The sequence below is a fragment of the Podarcis melisellensis genome (assembly GCF_964234715.1).
Source record: "Podarcis melisellensis genome assembly, chromosome: 2".
Classification (NCBI taxonomy): domain Eukaryota; kingdom Metazoa; phylum Chordata; class Lepidosauria; order Squamata; family Lacertidae; genus Podarcis; species Podarcis melisellensis.
Genome location: NC_138529.1, coordinates 33,146,838 through 33,172,010, shown reverse-complemented (window position 1 = coordinate 33,172,010; position 25,173 = coordinate 33,146,838). Strand labels below are relative to the sequence as shown.

The following is a 25,173-nucleotide window of genomic DNA, read 5'->3' as shown; positions in this document are numbered from 1 at the left end:
TGCGTTGAAGAACGGGCAGAAGAGTTACACTAAGGGCAGCACCCTAGCGGGGAACAAGTACCCTTTAGAGGTGGGAGGGTCCGCTCTACCGCTCCGCCGCCGAGCCCCTTCCAGCCATGGCGGGCTTCTCCGCGAAGAAACGTCTGTCCAAGCCCTTGTTGTTTGGGGGCATCTTCTGTGCCTTGGCGACCGCCTTCGTGTACAGGTGCCGTGAGAGGGCCTGGGCAGGAGTCCAAAGGGAGGAGGCGCTCAAGGAGCCTGGCAGGGGTTGGTGTTGAGGTCGGAAACAAAGTGCACAGTCCAGCAAGCTTCTCCAGCTCCCTGACCTTTCAGCTTAAGGCTTTGGCCCTCGGCTCACTTTCTTGGGAGTGATCCCCGCCGAACTTTTGCATCATAAGCACACAGAGGATTGCACCGTGAAAAAGTCCGGGGCAGTCCTCTTGCAAGATCCCATTTTTGTGGACTTCACAAAGGAGACCCCCCCCCCCCAAAGTGTAGCTGTGGCGCCTTTAAAAGCTGGCGGATCTGCTGCGATACAAACTTTTGCTGGGTTGGGTTTTCCTTTGGTTAGGAAGGTTTGTGCCACATGCAATCTGTTTGGTCTCTCGAGTCTTGCAAGGCTTTGTGTTTTTGCAGAAACAGGCTTGCAAACCCATTGCAGCCCTCCCGAGGAGTAAGCCCCATTGTTCTGTGGGGCTTTCTGCTGGGTAAACGTGCATAAGACTGTCTGGAGTTTCCCCCAAGGCTCCTACCCCACACAGATTCATAGCTCTTTATGAACTCTCAATCAGTCTAATGGCTGTAGGAAGTTTTATTACTCTCTTTTCCAAGAACTTTTCGGTGTGTGGTCCTTTGCTAGGTAGGACTCGTCCTGTGTTTTAGAACCTCCCCAACCAGAAAAGGAATGGGTTGTGTGTACTAACATGCACGGTGGGTGGCAGGATAGAGCTTTGTTGAGGGACGCCTGATAAGCAAAGGTCTGGAGTTGGGCTGCATGGCTTGCTTAACTCTCTTTTTGCCTCTGTTTACTGCAGACATCGTTTTTTCCCTGAGGTAGAGGAGATCCGTGCCCGGGAGTATGAGTACTATGAAAAGAAACGCCTGGAGGTGCTGCAGAGGCGTCAGCAGCAACTGGCTGAGCTGGCGCAGAAGAAAACAGCCCCGTAGCTGGCCTTTTCTACTGAGGAAAGACAGAGACCTGACTAAATGGACTAGATGTCTATGCTCCCATGCCATTGGTTCCTACAGGCGCGTTTGGGCTTGGACTACTCAGTGGGGTTTGAGCAAGTCATATCTTAATTAACTTGAGAGTTCTTGGGAGAGAGCATGTAATGTCCATAAGAATAAGGATTTGAGTCTGAGGGAACCTAAGATTACGTATTGGTTCTTGCATTTATTTTTTACGCAACTTTTAGCATATGATTTATCACAAGTAGTCTTGCCACGACTCCAAAAGTTTGCCATGTTTTGGTGAGTCTTGGCTGCCCTAAACATTTCATATATGAGTTGTGTGGTTTTTTGTTTTGCTGGTAATCATGTAAAAAGGTAAAGATAAAGGACCCCTGACAGTTAAGTCCAGTCGTGAAATATATCCCTGCTTTCAGACAATATTTCAGAGATGAACAATATTCTTGCTTCCTATGCAGAAACTCCTAGGCCACTGTTCAGACAAATGAATGTCTATTTCTGGCGTGTGTCTGCTTAATCACTGAATGAAGCGCAATTGTTTATTTTGAAACATGAATTCCTGCAGTTGGATCATAGCTGTAAAAGTGATTGTGAACTAAAATGATGCGCTGATGCAAATATATTACCCAAATTCTTTGTAATTGTTTAGTGTGAAGTTTTGAATCAATTCTACATATAGCTATACTCGGTTCTACTGACTTCAAGGTAGCTTACTTCTAGGTACCTGGGTATAAACTTGCAGCCTAAGCAGTCCACTGAGACAGCCAGTAATTTCTTAGTGCCCTGCAAGGTGGGTGGGATTTGAGAACTGCTGTCTTCAAATTTCCATTTCAAAAGCTTGGACAATAAATTGTAGGAACAATTGTGTCTCCCTGCAAGCACCTATAATTGCAGCCACTGTCTTCCCAGTACAAGTTAATGAAACAACAGTCCCTTACCTTGGTTGATTTGCTTGTGTGGAACAAGGAAGAGAATTTGAGCCAGTCAGCCCAGTCCAAAGAGTGTCACCCTTGATGTTCCTTTTAATTATCTAAGAATCTCACCTGTTTGCTTGTAGGCTGACAAAATTTAAGATTTGAAGTACTCAAGAGGCAGTGGGGGATATGATAATAAGTTGTTTGGGGAATCTGTATAATAATGAGATGTTCTGCCATTATCAAAAGTATTAAAATAAAGTTCACAATCTTCCCCTCCACTCTAGGCACTGCATGTATATATTTTATATTTAGGGGAGATGGTTTACAGTGACACAGAATCAGTTTGAGAAATTGATCTTGGAGCTGCAAAAACAGTATGTGGTTGGGGGGGGGGGTATTTCTTAAGCCACGAGGCCCAGGAATGGGATCTTAAGCCACAAGACCCAGGAATGGGATCCTTCCTGCGGGAAAGTGTGAAGGATGAGGTAAGGAATTAAGTCACGTGAACCAGAGAGGGAACAGTGGTCCAGTTATGAAGAGGGTGAACAGCCATCTCTTTTCTGGAAGATGAACAAAGAAGCAATGAGCAGGAGTGGGTAACCTTTGACTTTCCAGGTGTTGCTGAACTACAACTCCTTGTCAGCTCAAGCAAGCATGGCCAAGGATCAGCAACATCTGAAGGGCCAAAAGTTCCCCACACCTGAGCAAGAGGCTATGGTCACTAGAATCTAAACCAGCCTTTCTTAACCTTGAGTCCCCAAATATTTGACCACAACTATCATTCCTAGACAGCATGACAGTGTTCAGGGATGATGGAATTGTAGAAATGACCACCAGTGTCTATAGTCCAGGAATATTTGCAGTGCAGGAATATTTTGCCCCATGTGGGACTCAAACCCACGACCCTGAGATTAAAAGATATAATAATATAATAATTTATTATTTCTATCCCGCCCCTCTGGCAGGGTTTCATGCTCTACCTACTGAGCTATCTAGCAGTGAAGTTGCAGTTCAAGAACATTTGGAGACCCGAGGCTGAGAAAGGCCTGCCTAAGCACTTAGCTCTGCTCGGCATAGTTCATAGCTTCTCTGAGTTCTTCAAGCCCCTTCGCCATGGCAAGGCAGTGATCCATGAAGGATCTTGCCAACAAAGGTCCGTATAGTAAAAGCTATGGTTTTCCCAGTAGTGATGTATGGAAGTGAGAGCTGGACCATAAAGAAGGCTGATCGCCGAAGAATTTATGCTTTTGAATTATGGTGCTGGAGGAGACTCTTGAGAGTCCCATGGACTGCAAGAAGTTCAAACGTATCCATTCTTAGGGAAATCAGCCCTGAGTGCTCACTGGAAGGACAGATCGTGAAGCTGAGGCTCCAATACTTTGGCCACCTCATGAGAAGAGAAGACTCCCTGGAAAAGACCCTGATGTTGGGAAAGATGGAGGGCACAAGGAGAAGGGGACGACAGAGGACGAGATGGTTGGATAGTGTCTTCGAAGCTACCAGCATGAGTCTGACCAAACTGCGGGAGGCAGTGGAAGACAGGAGTGCCTGGCGTGCTCTGGTCCATGGGGTCACGAAGAGTTGGACACGACTAAACGACTAAACAACAACAACAACAAAGCACTTAGCCAGGAGTAGGTTCCTGTTGAGTAGGTTCCTACTTGTGACCTACTAATTGGTAGCGAGGTGGGGTGGAACAGGAAATGGGCATATTTTGGAGAGCTTCTTGGAAGAGGCGGGAGGAGGGAGTAGTCTTTTGTACTGCTCTCAGAGCAAGTTGGGTGAGGAATAGGTGTTTGTGAATTCCGGTTTCTTGGGCAACTAGACGAGGAAGAAAGTCCTCCTATGGGTGTGTTTCAGAGCACCCCCACCTTTTTTGCACAGGGATGACACATAAGGTTCCTTTTTATTTTAACATCAGTGAAACTTTTAATATTTCTTAAGAAGTAATGGAACTTTAATTTAGAAACACAGGCAGCTGCCTTACAGAGGCAACCCATTGATCCATTAGCACAGTATCATCTACACTGGCATAATCCCTAGGTAGTTTAACAATTGATATTTTTCTGTCTCGGTTCTATGCTATTTGAGAAACACGTCTTCTCTAGAAAATAGTCTGCCTATAATGCTTTTTTGGGGGGTGGGGAGGGGAATAGTAAGCATGAAAGAAGGTCATGGAGAATGGGAGTGTCTTTTTATTGGCTGGTTTCTCCAGATTAGCTAGCTTTCAATGTTGTATAATAAAACTAGCTGTGTTTGTGTTCCCTGGCTTCTGAATTTAATTAAAACTTAATTCCTCTGACTTCCTACCCAGAAAGTCTTGAAGAAGCCAGTTCTGTTCCATGACTTAGTGACTTGCCTTTCACAATGCAACAGGGATAAAGCTAAGGAAATAAATCTTTGTGGCTTTTTACCTTTACCAGACATTTTATTTAAAACCTCAGATGTCCAGCACTATGCTTGTGCTCATGCAATAGAGAAATTACTGGTTTTAAACAATCTGTAGGAGCATAGCTGTTGTACTGTAATTTGTCACTTAGGGGAAAAAAATCAGTCACGTTGACATCACGTTGAGAGCTAAATATATGTGGTGGTAGCAGTGATGCAGGGGGGAAGAATTTAATGTGAGGTGGAAGGGGCGCGTCGTAAGTGAATTTGAAACCACAATACCCCCCACCGTTAATGCAACCAGTATTTTAATGTTACTTTCAGTGCAATCCTAGGCATGCCTACCCAGAAGTAAATTCCATTGAACTCAATGTTTCTTACTTCCAGGTTAAGTGCATAAAGGGCTGCAGTCTCAAGTTATTAAATACTAAATACTAAGTTGCTGTGTTTCCACCAATTTTGTTATGAAGCCAGGAATGTTAATACCCCTCTTGCCAACTAGGAAACTCATGCAGCCGTTGCCAACAGGAGCAAAATGACAGCTGTAATTGACAAGAAGGAAACGTATAGAGCTCCTCTAGAATCAACATTGAATTTAGTTCAAGAGGCTCCAGAAACAGTCCTACCCTTGTTCCTCCTCCACCAACATCAGTTGCTATATGAAACCTTATTAACAGTTTCCCCTTAATCCAGAGGAAAATGATATGGAGAAATTACAGGGAATCTAAAATACTAAGTTTAAAATTTTTATTGAGAGTTCATGAACAAAAAAATGCCTTAAACAAAACAGGTCTTACTTCCTAGCTTCTTTATTCAGACATTGATAGAAAAAGCTAATATTTGGTCCCTTCTTAAATGGTGTATTCTGAAAGAAGAAAAAGCATTCCACAATTCCTGAAGGAAGCACAAAAGTCGGTGTGCATTACAATTCAAAGTCCTTAAGTCTGCCTATTTGCTGTAATGTTTTCAGCTTTACAAAAGTTACCAAGTGCATTTGGATCAATACATTATTATTTTTTGAAAAAGAAGACTACACGTATATATCCAAGCAATAATGCAGCAATCTTGTTCAAGAGCATGTTGTAACAAACTGGCCGCAGTCCTGAGATCAAGAAATTGCAAAGAAATCGCTTTACAACAGTGGCCTAAATTGATGCCAATCTTCTAGTACAACTGTCAGTTTCTTTAGGACTGGGATGGGGAAGCTGTAGTCCTCCAGAGATTGTTGGACAACTATTAACACCCATCTTCCCTGGTCTTTGACTATGCCATTGGGACAAGTGGGACTTTGCATCCAACAGCACCTGAAAGGCTACAGATTTGCCTCCTCTGATTGAAGTCTTAATAAAAAGTGCTTCATTCAGTGTATGTTACTTAAACACCACTGCAGCATCGGGGGGTGGGAGTGGAATTAAATGATACTGAGCAATTTGCACCCAATTAATGATATTTTTTTATTTGAGGAAACTCCCCCCATGTTGGATACTTTGGAGATCTAGCTGCCTATATTCAATTTCTGAACCTGTTTTCACGAGTGTAGAGAGGAGTAGATTGAGAATATGCTGTCTGTCTGTCTGTCTCTCTCTGTGTGTGTGTGTGTTTTCCTTACAGTGCTTTTAAGGAGCCCAGTCTATCTAGAGATGCTTAGTGAAAGCTGCTAACCCACAAGGGATAAATTGGACTAAACGAAACACACTCCTAGGGAAGCAACATAAGAAGAGACCAAGAGGATTATGCAAAGGTCCATCTAGTTTTACAACATCAGCCAGCCAGATGACTTTGAGGCATTTAAAAGTAGGAGATAAAGGCAGTAACTCTCCACTACTGGGATGTATCCTACCTGTAGACTAAGGACACTTCCAAACAATCTATTTATTGAGCATTTATCCTAGCTTGTTTGCAGGAAGATTAGATGACACTGGCAACTTAATGAGCCTACCTTCTGATCTGTTTGCTCGGATTTCCCAGTGATTTTCATTTTCCTTATCATGAAATGACCCATCTTTGGAGGAAGCAGTTCTGTAGTGCAAGACTGCCCAGTCAGCTATAATTGTGCAACCTGAAATTGCAAGTATGTGGTTGAGTCCCATCTGAAAACAGCAACAGTCTGGAAGTGTCCTAGGAAGCCCCACTTCATTCTTAGCAGTATCCTTCGTGAATTTGTCTGACACACCTTTAAAAAACCATCTAAGCTAGCAGCTAAAATTTGTACCAGATTTGCCTGTAAAACACATTTTTGCACGTCCCATGTCATTCCTGAACATGGTATGGATATGCACACTCTATTTTTAAATGCTTCTCTTCTACTTTCTACCTGGTATATTTGGTCAGGAATATTTAAATGCAAATAGTGCGATAGGCTGCCATGTACTATAATGACCCAAATCCAAAAGAGGTTTGGCTTTCTATAGAACAGGAGTATTCAGAACTATGTTTGTGTGCATGTCAGCTGAATTTATACTTTGGTCATATGCTTCTCAGACATGGCAAATCCTTTCACCCCACAAAAGACCAGAATCACAATATAACCTTTAAGGTTGTGTTTTATATCTAGCTACCTGGAATCAGTGGTATCCTAAATCGGCAGAGGAAATTGAATACTGTCTGCTTTTTAAACTCCTCTAGTGGCTTCTATGCATGTCTGCCTTCCGCATGATGCTGCTGGACTGCAACTCCCATCTGGCCTTGCCAGTGTGGTCAATGGTCAGGGATGGTGGGGGCTGTAGTCCAAGAACATCTGGAGGTTCGCAGATTTCCCACTCTTGTTGCAGATAGCATGGGAGTGGACTGGATTCAAAGCCCGTCTGAAGAGATGCTCCTCTGTAAGGAGAAGAGTATGAACAGCTCTTGCTCATGTTACTGGAGCTTGTGCAGGAGAAATGAATTGAACTCCATGTTACTTGGCTGGAGACAGGGAATACCCACTTGGATTCCCTCTTTCAGTGCACCATTGTAGTTCTGTCCTGCATGAACATTTCCTTGGTTTGTTCCTTTTCGTTTGAATAGATTAATATAGACCTGTCAGGTCGGAACGCTACAACTGTACACCTTCTTGTTCATGCATATTCTTAAAGCTTTCTGTTTTTGAAAGTGCTGGAGTTCATCGACGACAAATCCCTGCCATTCCAAGCTGTATCTGGCTCACATCCTCCACAAACCTTAAAGTTAGTGTTTAGAAAGAAATACCAGAATCAGAACAATGTGAGCTAGGGAGCTGGAACTACGAAAAGCAAGCAATTATATCAGAATTAAAACACAGTTGTGTTCCAGGTCAAACACGGCTGTTTTAACAAGCCTAGGCCCAATGGCTCAAACACAGAAGATTTGGCAAAGTTAGCTGCAATTTCCCCATCCAACACAGTAAGCACCCTGGGTCATTTTCAAGGCTTGTCTTAACACAAAGTAACATGAAGCTATTGTTTTAAGAAAAAGATTCCAGACTGGAGTGCCATTTTCCTAATTATATTTCTCTGCATATCCTTAAAAAAATTAGACCTTCAGTCCAAAGCAGAGATGGTCTTGATCTGACCTGCTGTTTTAGGCATGCAGCAAAGGGTAGTACTTGACATTTTTCATGTTTCTTTACACCAACATACACCTGCATAGATGTCAGTTTGCCAACATGTAACATATTACCCTTATTATAGCTTATATAATAAGTTGGCTGAGTTGGCTCTGTAAGACACTGGAAGCCTACAATGATGAGGAATGCCCACTGGAGATAAAACTTAAAATGCCATTGTATTCGTATTTGTTGTTCCTTGTGGAGGTGGACAGAATAGCCACCTCTTTTAATTAGCATCACCTTTTCTTTACTGCAGCATATATTTCAAAGGAGAATGCAAAGGATTTCAGTACACTATTGGCAAGAATATATAGGCACTTTGGAGCTCTCCAGCTTCAAGATATGAGCATCTGTTATCCCCCCCCCCAAAAAAAAATAACCTCGAAATGCAGAAATGATTCACTTTGCTTAGTTGCACATACAACTCTACTCATCCGCAATCTGGCTGCTGTAAGGGAGATAAGTAATATGGTCAAACAGCAACTGCTCTGAGATTATGCAACAGGAAAGAAAGCCTTCATGTTCAGCAGTAAAACTCCCTAATGAATAACTTTTCTTTTGGACTAGGAGATAATCAGACAATTAGTTGACTTTGCTCTGTTTAAGTGTGGCAAATGGACATGTTCGGAAACAAGTCCCGCATAACTATTACTTGCCCTTCTCTACAGGTTCCATTGTCATTCATATAACCCAGTGGGTGAAGAAATCCTTCCAGCTTGAAAAACTGGAATGTATAAAGAAAACCTGGTGATAAAAATGATTAAGCTTCAAGTAATAATACAGATGTTGCCACAGGGCACTGTCCCTCTTTGGCCCCATGGCTTACACCATGTATGTTTTGTTTAAAGTGCTCTTTAGATTTCTGGATAGCTTTGAGTTCATATCCTCTGACCTAGATCCTTCATATGAGCCCAGCACAGCTGAGTAGAAGGTCACAGTAGGGAGGACGGGAGAACCAGAAAAATGAGGCACTTGTTTTCCCCCCTTCTGTTTCCAGATGTTTTTCATTTGTGAGAAATCCAATGTCCCTCCAGCTCATCTGGACTCAGATGCTTGTTATATAGATGACTGCAGGAGGATCATTTCTGTTTGGCCTCTGTTCTGTTGGCACTTCCATGTATTTTCCCCTGGAGGGGACCTCTGGGGATAGCAGCTTATGGGTCTCTTTCAGTTTGTTCTTTGCTTTCATAGTGCAGAAGCTAAGACCCATGAAGAGAGCAGACGTTACCATGAAGAAGGTGGAAGCATAGAAGACGTAACTATAGTGGCCCGTGATATCCACAAGAAGACCTGGAACAGAAAAAAAAGTTCAAATCTCAATGGCATGCAAAAGTGCAACCTTCCGCTTTTTAATAGGATTCCATTCTCACAACCAATATGCTCACAACCACATACAGTGAGGGGGGGAAAGTATTTGATCCCCTGCTAAATTTGCCCTCTGACGAAGAAATGACCAGTCCATAATTGCAATGGTAGGTTTATTGTAGCTGTGAGAGACAGAATAACAACAGGCGAAACCCCCAGAAACCCAGAAGACGAAAGTTAGAGATTGATGTGCATTATAATCAGTGAAATAAGTATTTGATCCCCTATCAACCAGCCAGATGCCAGGGTACCTGGTATCTTCACTGTATATAACGAGCTGAGATTAGAAGCACCTGCTGTAAAGGGGAGAGAGAGGTCTTACCTGTAATCCCAGCTCGTTACAGTACCTGTACAAAAGACACCTGTCAGCAATCCAGCAGATTCCAAACTAGCCACCATGACCAAGACCAAAGAGCTGTCCAAGGATGTCAGGGACAAAAAAAAACTACTTTCCCCCCTCACTGTACAGATGACTTCATCCAGCACCAAATGCAGCTGCCTCTGGTCTCCCCACCTGAAAGGTATATCTACACTATAAACATGATCCCAATTTAACTGTCTTTGCCTCCCCACCCACCACAATATATATATTTATGAATTGTGGTTTGGCGAATCTGCTCAGATCTGTTCCAGATCTTAATGCCCCATTCCCAGAAGAACTAGTTTCCAGGATCGCTAGGGCAAGGGAATGACTAGTTATATAAGTCTGTGGTGAAGATAGGACCAAACTGTTTTTGGTCCTAGTATCTGTTCTTTGCCACCATGGTGTTGGTAGCAACCAACCACTGCCTCATCACTTTCTCACAGCCCAATAGGTGATTCTTTGTTTGCTTCTTTCCAAGAGACATTTGGAAGCTGGCAAGGAGAGAATGTGTCTGTTCTGTAAGTGCCTCCCCCCCCCCCATTGTGGAATGCTTTCTCCAGAGAGGCATGCTTAGCACAGTCTTTATCATCCTTTCAGTTAAGACATTTGCATTCTCCTAGATATTTAGATGGCAGTAATGGTCAGGGTTTGGTTGTCTACAGTTGTTCTTCATTCTTATGTGAGTGAGATGGTTATTTTATGTTGCTAGGTGCTGACCTTTAAAGCCCTAAACGGCCTCGGCCCAGTATACCCAAAGGAGCTTCTCCACCCCCATCATTCTGCCCGGACACTGAGGTCCAGATCTGAGACCTTCTGGAAGTTCTCTCACTGCAAGAAGTGAGGTTACAGGGAACCAGGCAGAGGGCCTTCTCAGTAGTGGTGCCCGCCCTGTGGAATGCCCTCTCATCAAATGTCAAGGAAATAAACAACTATCTGACTTTTGGAAAACACCTGAAAGCAGCCCTGTTTAGGGAAGTTTTAAATGTTTGATCTTTTATTGTGTTTTTAATGTTCTGTTGGGTATAAAGAATAAAGTGTATTATTATTATTATTATTATTATTATTATTATTATTATTATTATTATTCTGCATCAGTAGCCCTTTTCAGGCATTTTGCTTAAACATAAAACCCAAGAGCTGAGTGGGGAGGCAAGTGTGTTAGGTTCTGCCTCCTCCCTACATCACCATCACATTGCACAAGTTGGAAGGTGAACTTCTGAAGCAGGGAGTCTCCTGTACTCATGGAGGCTCCTTGCATGTAATAGAAAACCCTGGGCAGTCAACCAAGTTGATATTTCCTTCCCTTTGGTCTATTTTTGTAAGGCCTGGTAAAACTGCTGCATCATAGTTTGCTCATCAAAGAATTATCTCTAGTTGACGTCTTTTTAAAAATGCATTGAATTTCACATGTTTGCTTGCTCCATAGAGCCTTGAAACTCTGGCTCTGAAAGGTCACCAGATAATCGAAAACAGCCATCTGGCTTCTCAAACCGCATGGCAACAGGCAAGAATAGCCAGAGTGTCTGATGGCTGATTCATACTATGAGCCAATTGTGTTGGATGTGTGTACCCAAACAGTTGTTGCAGTGAATAACGCACAAATAGGAGAAACGCACTAGGCAACAACCGGGGGGGGGGGGGGAGATGGAACTATCCACAGCGGTTCTTTTGTACTAGGATGGAAGTGGCCTGAACTTTTTCAGCTCTTCCTCAAGGACATTAAAATACAAAGGTAAACATGTAGGGTTGAATCCAAACTTCCCATGAGCTGAGTTCTGCTCATAGAAAGAGCACTCCCAGCACTCACCTACAGAAAAGTGGGGGAAAGGTTATTTTTGCCAATTCTTTGCACAACTCCACAATCTGGAGCAACCTTTCCAAACTTCCAGATATTTTGCATCATAACACCTATCAGCCCTTACAATTAGCCATGCTGGCTGGCAGGGCTGATGGGAGTTTGAGTCCAAAACAACTGGAGGATACCAGGTTAGGGAAAGGGCTTGCCATTTCAAGGCTGTAGTAGTTTTACCTGCAGGGAAGTCTATGACCCCTGCCCAAATTTGCTGAAGTTCTTGCACTTGCGGAATACCCAATGTCTCAGGCCCTGCCCACATCTTACCTGCAAGAGGGGGTCCAATGAGAATGGTGACACTCTCCAAGATGGTGAAGAGACCCAAGGCACTGGAGAACCTGTCCATCTCTACCACATCCATTAACACCTGGAAGAGAAGAGCACCGATGACACTCATGGAGACACTGTAGACCAAGCAGTAGAAGACAAGGACGGTGTAGTCAGCTGAGATTGCGCAGATGAGGTTGCTCAGGCCGTTGAGGAGGACAGCCAGGCTAAAGAGGTAGATCCTCCGGCCAGTGAAGACGTTGAGGCCTGAGAGCAGGCCCGCCATGGGGCGCATGAATATGTTGATGAACCCAATGATGGAGATGAGCAAGGCTGCCTTGCGCTCCGGCACTCCATTGAAGATGGCGTAAGGCACCAGGTAGATGAGGGGCAGCACGAAACCCATCACCATCCAAGACACGCCAATGGTGTAGATCTGGTAGCCTTTGTTCTTGCAGAAGACGTCAAAAGCCAGGTACTTCTGTAGGGTCTGGATGCAAGCGGCACACCTGGGCCGGGGCAGCTCCTTTTCAGGATGCACAGTGTTTCCATTAGACAAATAGGCCCCTTCAGGTGGCTGTTCAGGGTAGGGCTTTGATGGTGGGGCAGGCAGCTGGACTGGCACCACTGGCCTCATCACAGCCCCACAAACGCAGCAGTTCAGCAGCACCCCGCCAAAGATGAGGAAGGTGTTTCTCCAGCCCATCTCGTCAAGCATGTACTGGGAGAACAGTGGCCAGAGCGTGAGGCCAATGGAGACACCTGTGGAGGCCAGAGCGTTGGCCAGGGCTCGGCGGCGTATGAAGTAGTAGCCAAGCACAGTGACTCCAGCCTGGAAGCTGAAACATGACCCCAAGCCTTTAAAGAAAGAAGAGATTCAAGAATGTGAATTTGGAATGCTGGAGTTTTAGATATATTGTGTGTTTATCAAGCACTTTTAAGGTGTTCAGAACACATTACATGAATTATTTCAGTGGCCCTCTAAGGCCAGGGCAACCAGTCTAAGGAGGATGGAGGCAAAACATGCTCTCTGCCCCAGTTTTCAGACCACATGAGATCTTTATTCAAGAGCAGCTATAATTTACAGCACCTCAAGGGTTGTACACAATCAAAACTATAACAACAATAGTAATGTATATGGTCAAGAACTCTCCTATTTATGAAGTAGTTAAAGGTTAGCAAAAAAAAAAAAGTATTTGCACTTTTCTATGCTTGGTCAAAAACAGAAAAGAGAAAACACAAGTCACAATGCCCACTAGACAAAATCTTATGAAATAGGAGGTCTTATATTTTCAAATATGATACCATCATTTTGAATCTACGGTGGAACCTTGGTTTTTGAGCATCTCGGAAGCCAAATAATTGGGAACCCGAATGCCGAAAACCCAGAAGTAATTACTTCCGTTTTCGGGCATGCCTCGGAAGATGAACAACTTTGCAGCCAGGACATTGATCTTTGGTTTTTGAACATTTTGGAAGTTGAACGATCTTCCGGTATGGGTTACGTTTGAAAACCAAGGTTCCACATTATATTGAAAAGTACTATTAAATGGTATGATAAACTAAACCATCCTCAAGGACAGTTCATTGAGCAGAGCTGTGTAGAAATCCAATTACAATATGATGGGCTTATAAGAAAAATTATGTACAACAGACACTAATTGCTTTACCAGGAGGCGTCTGCATATGGAGGAGGAGGGAAGGGAATTGTTGACTATTCCCTATCCTTCAAGCAATGCCCACCTCCCCAAAATAAATCTGTGGTGGAGGGTCCCCCAAATGGCAAGAATCACCTCTCCTTCTCTTCCGTGAATGTATACCTCCACTGGCACACTGCGCTCCTTCCCCAATCCTGTTGTTATGGTGCTACCCAGGGCTAAGCCATGGTTTGGCCTCACATTACATATACAGTGGTACCTCAGGTTACATATGCTTCAGGTTACATACGCTTCAGGTTACAGACTCGGCTAACCCAGAAATAGTGCTTCAGGTTAAGAACTTTGCTTCAGGATGAGAACAGAAATCGTGCCCCAGCGGAGCGGCGGCAGCAGGAGGCCCCATTAGCTAAAGTGGTACCTCAGGTTAAGAACAGTTTCAGGTTAAGAACGGACCTCCGGAACAAATTAAGTACTTAACCCAAGGTACCACTGTAAATCTTTCGTTCCAGACAAAATATGAGCTATAACCAGGGTTACAGTCTCTACTGAGAGAGGCAAACCACAAGCCCAGTTTGGAACATAACACTAAGTCAAACCATGGTTAAGCCCTTGGTAGCAGCCCCAATCTCCTGCCTGGGAACCCACACATTTTCTCATTTGTGCTAAGCCACAGCTTGGCTGTGTGCTGCATGTGAACTGGGGCACCACGTGTTACAAAACCAGGACGAAGCTTCTGCATACCAACCCACTTGGAGACTCTACTCACCTGTGATGAATCCTGCTGTTATATAAAGGTGACTAATGGACTTGGAGAAAGCACTGGCAACCATGCCCACCCCGCTGAGAAGGCCTCCAAGCATCACAGTGGTCCTGCAGCCAAATCGTTCCACCAAAATGCTGCAAAGAGGCCCTGAAAAAGCAAACCTCAACGTCAGTCAGAGCAGGAGGAGCGCTGTCAAAATATGATGCTGTGGGCCCCTCCCAGGTAATAGCAGTCATCACCCACATAACCCAAGGCTATGTTATGCAAAAACAGAATTGTAAAGGGCAAGAAGATACTCCTGCACCACTGTCTAAACTTTCTGCTCAGAGTATCAACACTAATGTTCCAAAGCAAATATTTATCCCTTCTTGCCAGTAAGTTCATGTAGTAGGCCTAGTCCAAAGTGGGAAAATGTTGGAGGCGGGGGCGGAGAAGATAATGTGGACCGCAATTTGTGTACAAACCACTCAGAATAAAAGCAAATGCCAAGGGGAACAGGTAGCAGCACTTACAGTGTGGGCAAGACAGGACATGTGAATGAAGCCTCCGTGTGGTGAACAATGAGCTGGGTTTCAGTGTGGGAGATGTAGGAAGGGAGGAATCCATATTTTCTGTAAACTAATATGGCTTTTCAGGAGGGAGCTGGGGAGCAATCTGAATAAGCGTGATTTGTTTGGCAAGATCTAAACAAACTCAAGCAAAATATGCTCCTCAGCGAAAGAGAGGAAGGCTGTGGTCTGTGAACTGCCTTACATATATACAGTACTGTATAATGATGACAACTGGGCTACCAACTACCTGCGTACATAATATATTCAGTAGCATATTTAAGATACCATAGCTTTTTTTGGTCCAACAGGAATTTCCCCCCAGGACTTGATTTCCTCAGCAAGTTCTCAGGTAAGCAGGAGAAGAACAGGAAGTGGCGTGTGCCCTTTACGTGACTTTTTCAGTGGCTTAAATTACTGTTTAAACGTGACCTTCCTCTGTGTTTGTGTTTTTGTGTGTGAAGGAGATATATTTTTCAGAGGAAATAGATCCCAGCCCCATTCAAATCCTGTCAATAACCCAACATATTTCCACCCATCCCCGACATTTATTGAAAAGCTTTCTCTCATTACTTTTATTTAATAATAATAATAATAATAATAATAATAATAATAATTTTTATTTATATCCCACCCTCCCCAGCCGAAGCTGGGCTCAGAGCAGCTAACATCAAATGTATAACACATTAACATAAAATCAGACAATCAATTAAAATACATTCTCAAATCAGATCAGGATCAGAATAAAATCCAATCAGATGGCAACCAACAGATTAGCGTTGGGGACCTTAAATGCTCACCAGGCTCAACTGTTTGTGCTGAACTTATATGGGCCTGTGAGAAAAATTGGGAGGCCACTTTCCTGCAAGTTCTTATGAAAGGGGAGAGGGAGTCAGACTGAACCCCGACCAATGTGGCTTCCTCAAATGTGGCTTCCTCAAAGATGCCACATTATTGCTGCCTGGAAGGGCAATTGGGTCTTGCACTACAGTGCAATGAGAGTGGGACAAAAACTAACAACAACACGGGAACATTTATGGTATGAAAAGTTAGACGATTTCAGCAGGAAGTTACAGGACACGCACTGGTTGGAAATGAAGCAGTATGCCCACCCCAAAAACTTTTGCAAGTGCAAACAGCATTGAATGTGGGATCATGTATAACCACCCCAGTACCATCAAACGAGCAAATCATCATTTAGGGTTGTTAAGAGCTTTAACACCCCCGGCAGGACTCCTGTACCTTTAACAGCAGGTTTTGTGCAACTATTAAAGAAGCATAAAATCTGCTAGGCCCAGAAAAGATCTCAGATATGTTGCCCTTCATTTATAGTGCTAAGTTAGATGGACCGTTACCCCAACTCCACATAAAAAGGCTTTCAACATTAATGCTTACCTAATACCCGGAAGAAGGGTGAGTCAAAAGCTGGCGCGAAGCCTAACGTTTAAGGTTGCCCTCTAGCCTGGCTGCTCCTGAGCTTTTAATAGAGATCTGATCTGGAGAAATAACCAGATGATGGGTGCCTCCAGGCTGACAGTATTTTGCAGGAGGGATTCAGGCAATTACCGGAGCTTGAAATATGTGCAATTAAAGTGGATTGAAGTGCACATAAGCTATCAATGGCCACTAGCCATTGATCCAGTGTCTGGCTGGCAACCCAGCCGGATGGGCAGGGTATAAATAATAAAATTATTATTATTAATTAGTCATGATGACTATGTTCTGCCTCCATGGCTGGAGGTAGAATGCTTCTGAGTACTAGATGCAGGAAACTGCAGCAGGGGAAAGCACTGTTGCACTTGGGTCTTTGCTTCTGGGCTCCCCATTGCCATCTGGTTGGCCACTGTGAGAACAGGATGCTGGAATAGATGGGTCACTGGTCTGATCCAGCACAGTCTTCTTATGTTCTTATGCTCTCTAGGGCAGCCTTTGCCAACCTGATGCCCTTTCAGATGCCTTGGACTACAAGTCCCATCAGCCCCAGCTCACAAAACAAAACACAAAACACAATAAAACAACAGGACTTTTTGCAGGTTGGAAAGCACAACAAGAAAAGTACAGGGTGAACTAATGACTAACACAAATCAGAATAAATGCCCCCGTTATCATCTAAGCACCCCACATCAAATCAGAACAAATGCTCAATAAAATAGCAGATATAATCTAACTTTTGTGTGAGCAACCCAGGGCAAATGCTCAAAAATTGGTTGCTTGGGAGAGCCCTTTGTTTTTCATGAAACAGAGCTAGCCAGGCTTGCTTGCCTGCCAGATCCCTGTTAAAGGCGCAGGAGCAGGTTCTGCTCAGACCCAGCAATGCTGTACGGACTTGAATTCTTACACCAGTGAGTAGTTTCTTCCTCATGAGGCTGTCAGTTCATCTGCGGGGCCCTGGTTGGAACAGATCGAGCACCAGCCTGCTTCTTCCTGTGTGGCCTTGGGATTTCCTAACTGCTCACGTTTCCCAGGACTGGTGAGCATGAAGGGGAAGGTTCAGCCCCAGGTGTCACCTGCCTCCTTTCCCCTAGTCCTACGCTGTTTACAGAGTGAGCACAGGGAAGAAACACCCACAGACAAAAATGAATAAAAATTAGTCAGCACAAAGGAAGGGTGGATGTTGTCCTGGAGATGGGTGGATTGGTTTCACCCTTGCACACAGATAGCTTGAACTGAAACTTTTTTTTTTAAGGGCAGATTTATAGAACAACAAAACTACTTGGTTTATTGGGAGGTTAGGCTAAGAGACTAACACTGACCCCAAAGTCACCTAGAGAGTGTCATGGCTAAGTGCAGGATCTGAACCCTGCTCTTGCTGACCCTGAGGAGGGAAGGTACCTAAGGCATTGAGTTTAGCTTTCTCTACATAGAGGCACAGGCTGGACTGGAAAAGTTTGGGGGTTGGTTTGTTTTCCTGCCAGGGTTTAAGAGTTTAAGACCTTAGGAAATTTCAGCACATTGAACAGCTTCTGGGTGTTAGGAAACGACAGCCTGCTTGTTAAATGTTCAGGAGCTAACAAAGATGTTGGCAACCCTCGACAGACCTCAGGGGCATACATGGTCACCCACTGATTTGTAAATAGCTCTTTTAAAGACACAGGACCAAGCCAGTCCCTTTTCCTGGCTCATTGCCAACCCTAGATTAACACAGGAGCCAGGTATACACTTCTTTTTCTTATGCGACATTAAACTTTTACCCAGTTTCTAGGTTAACTGAATGGGGTATAGGGCTGCCAACTTTTTCTCTGGGCAGGGCTTTGTGCTTTCAACTGCCAGGTGTTAAAGGCACAGCAGCCTTGCCAGGAACAAGTTGGCAATCCTACTCACACTGCTGTTTGAAGAAATCTGAGTGTTTTCCCTTTGCTCAGCTCAACATGATCCTATTACATGATTAATCACTGTGACTGCTTCAATCTCTCTTCCGTCTTATCTCTAGTTTATGTAAACCTCCCAGTCATGTGGACTGTGAGGGTACATATATAGAACAAACTAAATTTACGCAGAGTGCTGCAGCAACAGAGCAATGTGGCAGGCAGTGCCAGGTCAGTGTGACTCGGTAGCCTAAGAGCTCAAATCCTTCAAGGGTTTTTTCTCCCTGGAAAAAGTTGCTCTGATTGCAGCAGGAATTTTTGATGATGATGATTTAATTTGTACCCTGCCCATCTGACTGGGTTGCCCCAGCCACTCTGGGCAGCTTCCAACATATATAAAAGCATAATAAAACATTAAACATTATTTTAAAAAGAAACCATTCCCTATACAGGGCTGCATTCAGAGGTCTTCTAAAGGTTATATAGTTTCTTATCTCCTTGACATCTGATGGGAGGGCATTCCACAGGGTGGGCACCACTACCGAGAAGGCCTTCTGCCTGGTTCCCTGTAACTTCACTTCTCACACTGAGGGAACTGCCAGAAAGCCCTTGGAGCTGGATCTCAATGTCCTGGCTGAACGAAGAGGGTGCAGAGGTTCCTTCAGGTATACAGGACCGAGGCCATTTAGGGCTTTAAAGGTCAGCACCAACACTTTGAATTGTGCTCAGAAATGTACTGAGAGCCAACGTAGGTCTTTCAAGACTGGAGTTATATGGTCCCGGCAGCCGCTTCCAGTCACCAGTCTGGCAGCCACATTCTGGATTAGTTGCAGTTTCTGAGTCACCTTCAAAGATAGCCCTACATAGAGCGCATTGCAGTAGTCCAAGTGGGAGATATCCAGAGCATGTACCACTCTATCATGACAGTGCACAGGCAGAAAGGATCTCAGCTGGCGCACCAGATACAGGGGCATAGGAAGGGGAGTGAGGGGTGTGTGGCCTGCCCCAGGTGTCATCCTTGAGGGGGTGACAAAATGACACACCACAGGGGTCGGCACTTACCGTGGGGCCTGGCATGCAGCGCGCCCGAGCCACGCGTCTCTCCTGGGAGTTACACAGTGGCTCAGGGCCCTGTGCTGCCCAAAATGGCAGCATGGGGCTTGCGTCCGCCAGACGGACTCCGTGGGCAGCTTGCTGCAGTGCCCCCATGGGCGGATCCCCACTGCCCCCACTGCTCCAGGTGCCAGAGCAGCTAGCTATGCCCCTGACCAGATGGAGCTGGTAGACAGCCGCCCTGGACACATAATTAACCTTCATGGACAGCTTTGAGTCCAGGCTGTGCACCTAGTCCTTCAGGAGCACAGTCACTCTGCTCAGGACCAGGGAGTTCCTCATACCTACCTGCTCCCTGTCTCCCAGAAACAATACTTGTGTCTTGTCAGGGTTCGACCTCAACCCATTAGCTGCCACGCATCCTCCCACTGCCTCCAGACACTCCCACAGGCCATTCACCACCTTAATCTTTAATTTCTCTGTGCTATAACTTCATTGCTTGTTTATGACCTCCATCCTTTGCTTGAGGTGCAAAATACATAGTAGCCAAAGGCACAGATTAATACCTAACCTGAGGAAACAGTAAGCTAATGGCATGTTCAAGACATGCTGTTGCATTTATCAGGAGTCTGTTGTATAGAGGTGTCATATATCAATAAAACCAGGTAAGCACAGGATGTACTGTAATTTTGTTTCCCTTTTCCCCATCTAGCACAGGCTTCCTCAACCTTGGCCCTCCAGATGTTTTTGGCCTACAACTCCCATGACCCCTAGCTAGCAGGACCAGTGGTCAGGGATGATGGGAATTGTAGTCTCAAAACATCTGGAGGGCTGAGGTTGAGGAAGCCTGCTCTAGAACCTGAGGTCACTTAATAAAGCTGAATGTTGATCCTTCGTGTGGATTTGAACCGCTGACCTTCCGATCGGCAAGCCCAAGAGGCTCAGTGGTTTAGACCACAGCGCCACCCGTTCCCCTACCAGTAGCTGGAAATCACAAGTGGGGAGAGTGCTGTTGCACTCAAGAACTACCGGTATCTGTAGGCTTCCCAAAGTCATCTGGCTGGCCATTGTGTGAACAGGGTGCTGGACTAGATGAGACATTGGCCTGATCCTGCGGGGCTCTCCTTATGTCTCCAGGTTGTATTTGATATCTGTGTAGTAATAGTGAAGTGGGCTGAAACAGACAAGTCTGTACAAATCAGGAAGCTAAAGGCAGTCGAGCAACACCTTTTAGATGGGTTTCATTGATTGAGGGCTTTCCGTGAGTTGTACTTTGGGCTGTGTCAGAAGCTGAGATATAAAAGCTAGGAGCTCCAATGCACCTTAAACTTAGCTTATGGGCACAACAACGGAATGGCTAGGCGCGCTTTTTTTATAACAAGAATACAAAGCTGAAAATGAATGAACTGCAGCTAAAATATTATGTTCGCTTTTTACATGGTCTAGTCCCTCCCCTGCCTACCCCCTAATATTCTTAAGAGGGTCTCTTCTCCAGTGTCCAGAGAGTAGCTGGAAGTGGAGAGGCAGGAAAAGATCCTCCTTTCCTTCCACTCTGCAGTTTTAATCTGAAATCTTAGGCGCAGTACTGCGCCCAGAGCTCAGAAACTGCTCACACTAATGAAATTCCCTGTCACAAAATATGCCTAGAACAATGGGAATTTCAAACACTGACTTTGGGTGCCTTTTGTGAAGGATGTTCATATAAGTAAAAGCAAACACTCACCCCCTGCATGGAGCACAGCTGTCATGATGGAAGGAAACCATGACGTCTGGCTGTTGCTAGCCTGGAAATCACGCTGCAGGTCCTTGAAGAAGACCCCAGTGCATGAAGGGAAGCCCAGCGTTAGGCCTTGAACAATCACGGTGGCTACTAAGACCACCCACGCCCATCCTCGATCCTGGTCTTTGGAGATCCTAGCGGCTGCCTCTTCTTCTTTGGACATTGTTGTTTTTTTCCTGAGCAAGCCTCGTTAGAGGAAAATGCACAAACGAAAGTGATGCAGCAGCTGCAAAGAAGACAGAAAAAAAGAGTTGCTGAAAAACAGAAGAATTTGTTGTGCTTCTCTAGAGAGCTTCTCAGTTCTGGTGTCGCCAGCCTGCCTGAGAAAGGTCTGTCATCTCCTTTTATTTCACAAGATTATGAATGCTTCTAGGTATAATGTTAGACACACCTCCAGTGAGGAAAGAGCTAGCTGGTATTACTCAGCACCAGCACCCTGCCAGTTTTCCCTTTCACCTGCTTTCGGTCAGTGGATTCCCCTTGCTGCCTTTATCTAATGTCATAAAATTCTTGTGCCAAGAGAGGAAGGCACTGCCCGTAAATGCCAATCCCAGTGTAAAGTCTGTACGGTTCTGCTGAGAATTAAGTTGTAGTGACTGCTCTTGCACAGGTTCCTGTCCGAGCTGCCCTGTTTGTCCCAGGATAGAACAGAAAGTGCCTTTCACTTTCAAGCGGCGAGAAAGGCCCCTAGGACATGTCCACATGTTACATCTGCATTGATTTTTATATTTGCTTTAACTCTAATGTAATATTTACAATGTCTGCAAGTTACACCTGCTCTACAAAATGCATTTATTCTCCCGTCCAGCCTACATAAAAAGCACAAGAGATCCCTTTCCCCAAAAAAAGTTGTTTTAAGCATTGGGTGTGAAACCACTTTAAGGAGAGTCCTTTCCCTGAACTGGGTTCCACAGCAAAGAAAAGACATGGGCAACTCAGGTACTTCCAGGGGTCCAGGGCGCTTCCAGATGACCTGTTTATTGAGCATTTGTTCCAATTTGTTTCCTGGGAGGTTAGATGATGTTACATCAAAGCAAGTGTTATTCCCACCCATCCCAGTGCAGTTTCTTTCCCCATCACAAAAATGTCCAGTCTTTTTGAGAAGGGGATTTGTTGCTCAAGTTTGTAACCTGCATTTGCCGGTATGTGAGTGAATCGCCCCCCAAAATAGTGGCAACTTGGAAGTGCCCTCCAAAATAAATAAATAAAAGAGACCACTGGTTGTTTCCTTTGGAATGCCCCACTCAGTTATGCAGGAGTGGAGACGGGGAAACAGCTTATGCAATATTTTCTCCATCGGATAAAATATGTGGCGCCCTCACTACTCTGATGGTCAGCAGAAGCAGGTACAAAGGAACACGGGTGTTATCTAGGTGACCTCTAGCAGGGCCAGGACCGGCCTGGTCCAGTTGATAAATGCATGGTTGGCCCACTATTCTACCACCACACCTGACAGGGCATTTTGCTGGCAGAGAGTCGGAGGAAGAAGTTGGGATGCATGCCTCAAAGCTGCCAGGAAATTGCAAGGGTGCCTTCTTCTGTATGTTCCTCTCCCCTGAGTCCCATAAACTAGCCAGTGTAGTTGTCTCCTAGGTATTTAAGGGAACATGTGTTGCCAACAGTCTGTTTACCAACCCTCAAAATTACACCAGAAGTAGCGGTAGTTAATTTTTAATGCCACGTAAATGAATCAAAAGCAGGAAGGTGGTCACCCTCTATGGATTCTGCAGCCTGAAATGCCCATTTCGTGTTGCTTCATAGTAACGGTGGTGCTGAATATAGAACATTGTGACCTCCTTGGTGCTTTGCTACAGCAAGTTCCCAAGGCAGGGGTTATGGAGGTTCTTTTGAGCCTGAATACCAAATCCCCTTATTTCTCAGCTATGGTGCTGAAAACTGATTGGACAACATACACACCTGTACCAAGAGATAATGTTGTGCCCACTGACTGGCTCCTCTGGTGTTTCAGAATGGGAGCAAGGCAATCCATTTCACTAACACAGCCACACTTACTGGATTACTGACCCTTTATGGGTGCTCCAGTTTTTAAAATACCATACTCTATTTGCAAGTTACATTTTATTCATACTTAATTTTTATATACATTGGGGCCAGGTATGTGTGTACACCTGTGTGAGATGTAGCTCAATACATGCAACTATTCATCCTGGCTGGAGTTTGTCAAATTAGGGTGATATTGGTATATTTAGACTCTTCCTGCTTTACAGCTATATAGTTCTTGCCCCTAATACTTAACATTAGCTTAGAAATGTTCATAGTTGTATGGTTCTTACCACCAGTATTCAAATGTTTAGAGAAAAGTGTTCAAAGTGCTGGTGCTTGTAAAACAGCTGTAGGCAACCAAAGGGCCAGGGGCTGGATGCGGCCCAATCACCTTCTCAATCCAGCCAGCGGACGGTTTGGGAATCAGCGTGTTTTTACATGAGTAGAATGTATCCTTTTATTTAAAATGCATCTCTGGGTTATATTTGTGGGGAATAGAAATTTGTTCATCCCCCCCCCCAATATACTCTGGCCCACCACATGGTCTGAGGGATGGTGGACCGGCCCACGGCTGAAAAAGGTTGCTGATCCCCTAGTAAAAGTCTTGGTAATCTGTAAAGAGGGACGCTGGTGGTGCTGTGAGTTAAACCACAGAGCCTAGGACTTGCCAATCAGAAGGTCGCTGGTTCGAATCCCTGTGATGAGATGAGCTCCCTTTGCTCCGTCCCTGCTCCATGCCAACCTAGCAGTTCGAAAGCACATCAAAGTGCAAGTAGATAAATTAGCAGTTCAAAAGCACATGAAAGTGCAAGTAGATAAATAGGTACCGCTCCGGCCTCGGCCAATAAAGATGAGCGCTTCAACCCCAGAGTCGGTCACGACTGGACTAATGGTCAGGGGTCCCTTTACCTTTAATCTGTGAAGAAAGCCCAGTGCTCTTATCTCAATATTGCAGACAAGAGAATTGAGACCTAGTGAATTCGAGGCTGAGACAAAATTTGAGCCCAAGTTCACTGCTCTGGCTCTCCGCTGGTCCACAACACAGCATCTCTGGAGTCATGAGCTGCAACAGCTGCCTCTTTAAAAACTTCAACAGCGATACAAAACGGGAACTCCATAACTTGTTGCTCAAACCAACCCATGTGGTTCTTTGGAGCCAGTTTCAGGGCTGCCTCCCTTCCTGTCTATACGGAATCAGGATAGGGCCATCCAGACAAGCGTCCGATTATCAGTTTAGATTTTTTGCAAAGAAAGGGGTGGGCTTGCTTCGACCCCCGCACCGTTTTAAGCAGCGGCAATTTCGAAACGGAGTTTTCTTCCAAGGGCTCACCCGAGAGAGATCCCTGCACGCCTCGGGGATCCTGAGAAGGCTTATAGCAACTCTCGGCTCCGGTGTCGACCGAGAAAGGGATTGTTCCGGTTTCGGACCAGGTGTCAGCGGGGGCGGAGGGGAGGGGGCGTCGTCGTTCCTTTCCCTCCCGAAAACAGGAAATCAAGACCAGGTACCCTTCGATCCAGTGCCCTTCGATCACGAAGGGGATCCGTTCTGCGCTTTACCCCCATCCTTACTCCCCCCAGGGATCCCCCTCTGGCCTCAGCTAGGGTGATCGAAGAAGGAAGTGCAGGGCAGTGGCTGGGGTCTTAATAACTCTCCCCCCTCCACCCCCCCCGCGGTCTCGTAGTGATCTTTGATCGGGTTCCCCAGCCGATCGCCGCCTGCTCACCTGCTCACGCCCCCCAGGCGGGGCTGCTGCTTCCTCCCTTCCCAGGGGCGACCCCGTGGCCCTTCCTCTTCGCTCTCCACCCCGCTCCACTTCCTCCAAGGGACGGCCGAGCTCTCGACTCCGGTTCCCTTTCGGTTGCTTATGGAAGAGGAGGAGGAGGAGGAGACTTGGAAGCCGGAGATCCGAGAGCGTCGCGCGCTGCCAGAGGAACCCGGGGCGGGCTGAGGTCAAAGGGGGCCGAGGTCAGGCGAGGAGCCCCGAGGGCGGCTCCTGTTCAATAGGGTGGCGAGGAGGAGAGAGGAGCCTATTGTTGCTTTTGCTTAATTTGATTGGGGTCGTGGGATCTGTCTTGGTTCACCCCCCTCCCCCCCACCCCGCATGCCTTATAGATCTGTTTCCAGAAGTTGTTTTCAAGGTCCTAGATCTCATGGA

General features: G+C 45.4%; 1 protein-coding gene and 1 long non-coding RNA gene across 2 annotated transcripts; one reads left to right on the top strand and one right to left on the bottom strand.

Moving 5' to 3' along the window:
• Positions 1-47: 47 nt before the first annotated feature.
• On the top strand, positions 48-1,829 carry LOC309363563. Its single transcript, XR_014165398.1, has 2 exons — positions 48-205; positions 1,035-1,829. It is a non-coding gene; the product is annotated as an uncharacterized lncRNA (long non-coding RNA).
• Positions 1,830-5,226: 3,397 nt separating this feature from the next.
• SLC16A5 (solute carrier family 16 member 5) lies at positions 5,227-25,062 on the bottom strand. The gene is made up of 5 exons (XM_081899765.1): positions 24,742-25,062; positions 20,957-21,239; positions 14,331-14,474; positions 11,907-12,764; positions 5,227-9,348 (listed from the first exon to the last, which is right to left on the bottom strand). The coding sequence occupies exons 2-5, from the start codon at positions 21,174-21,176 to the stop codon at positions 9,104-9,106; spliced, it is 1,467 nt and encodes a 488-aa protein (XP_081755891.1). The 5' UTR covers positions 21,177-21,239; positions 24,742-25,062; the 3' UTR covers positions 5,227-9,103.
• Between the last annotated feature and the right edge of the window lie 111 nt (positions 25,063-25,173).

Bases quoted from the DNA above. Each gene is read 5' to 3' on its own strand.
- SLC16A5 (XM_081899765.1), bottom strand. From the start codon at position 21,176: ATGTCCAAAGAAGAAGAGGCAGCCGCTAGGATCTCCAAAGACCAGGAT. The intron at 12,765-14,330 runs GTGAGTAGAGTC...CTTTCTTTAAAG, and splicing joins AACAGCAGGATTCATCACAG to GCTTGGGGTCATGTTTCAGC. The intron at 9,349-11,906 runs GTAAGATGTGGG...TTTCTGTTCCAG, and splicing joins CATTGGACCCCCTCTTGCAG to GTCTTCTTGTGGATATCACG.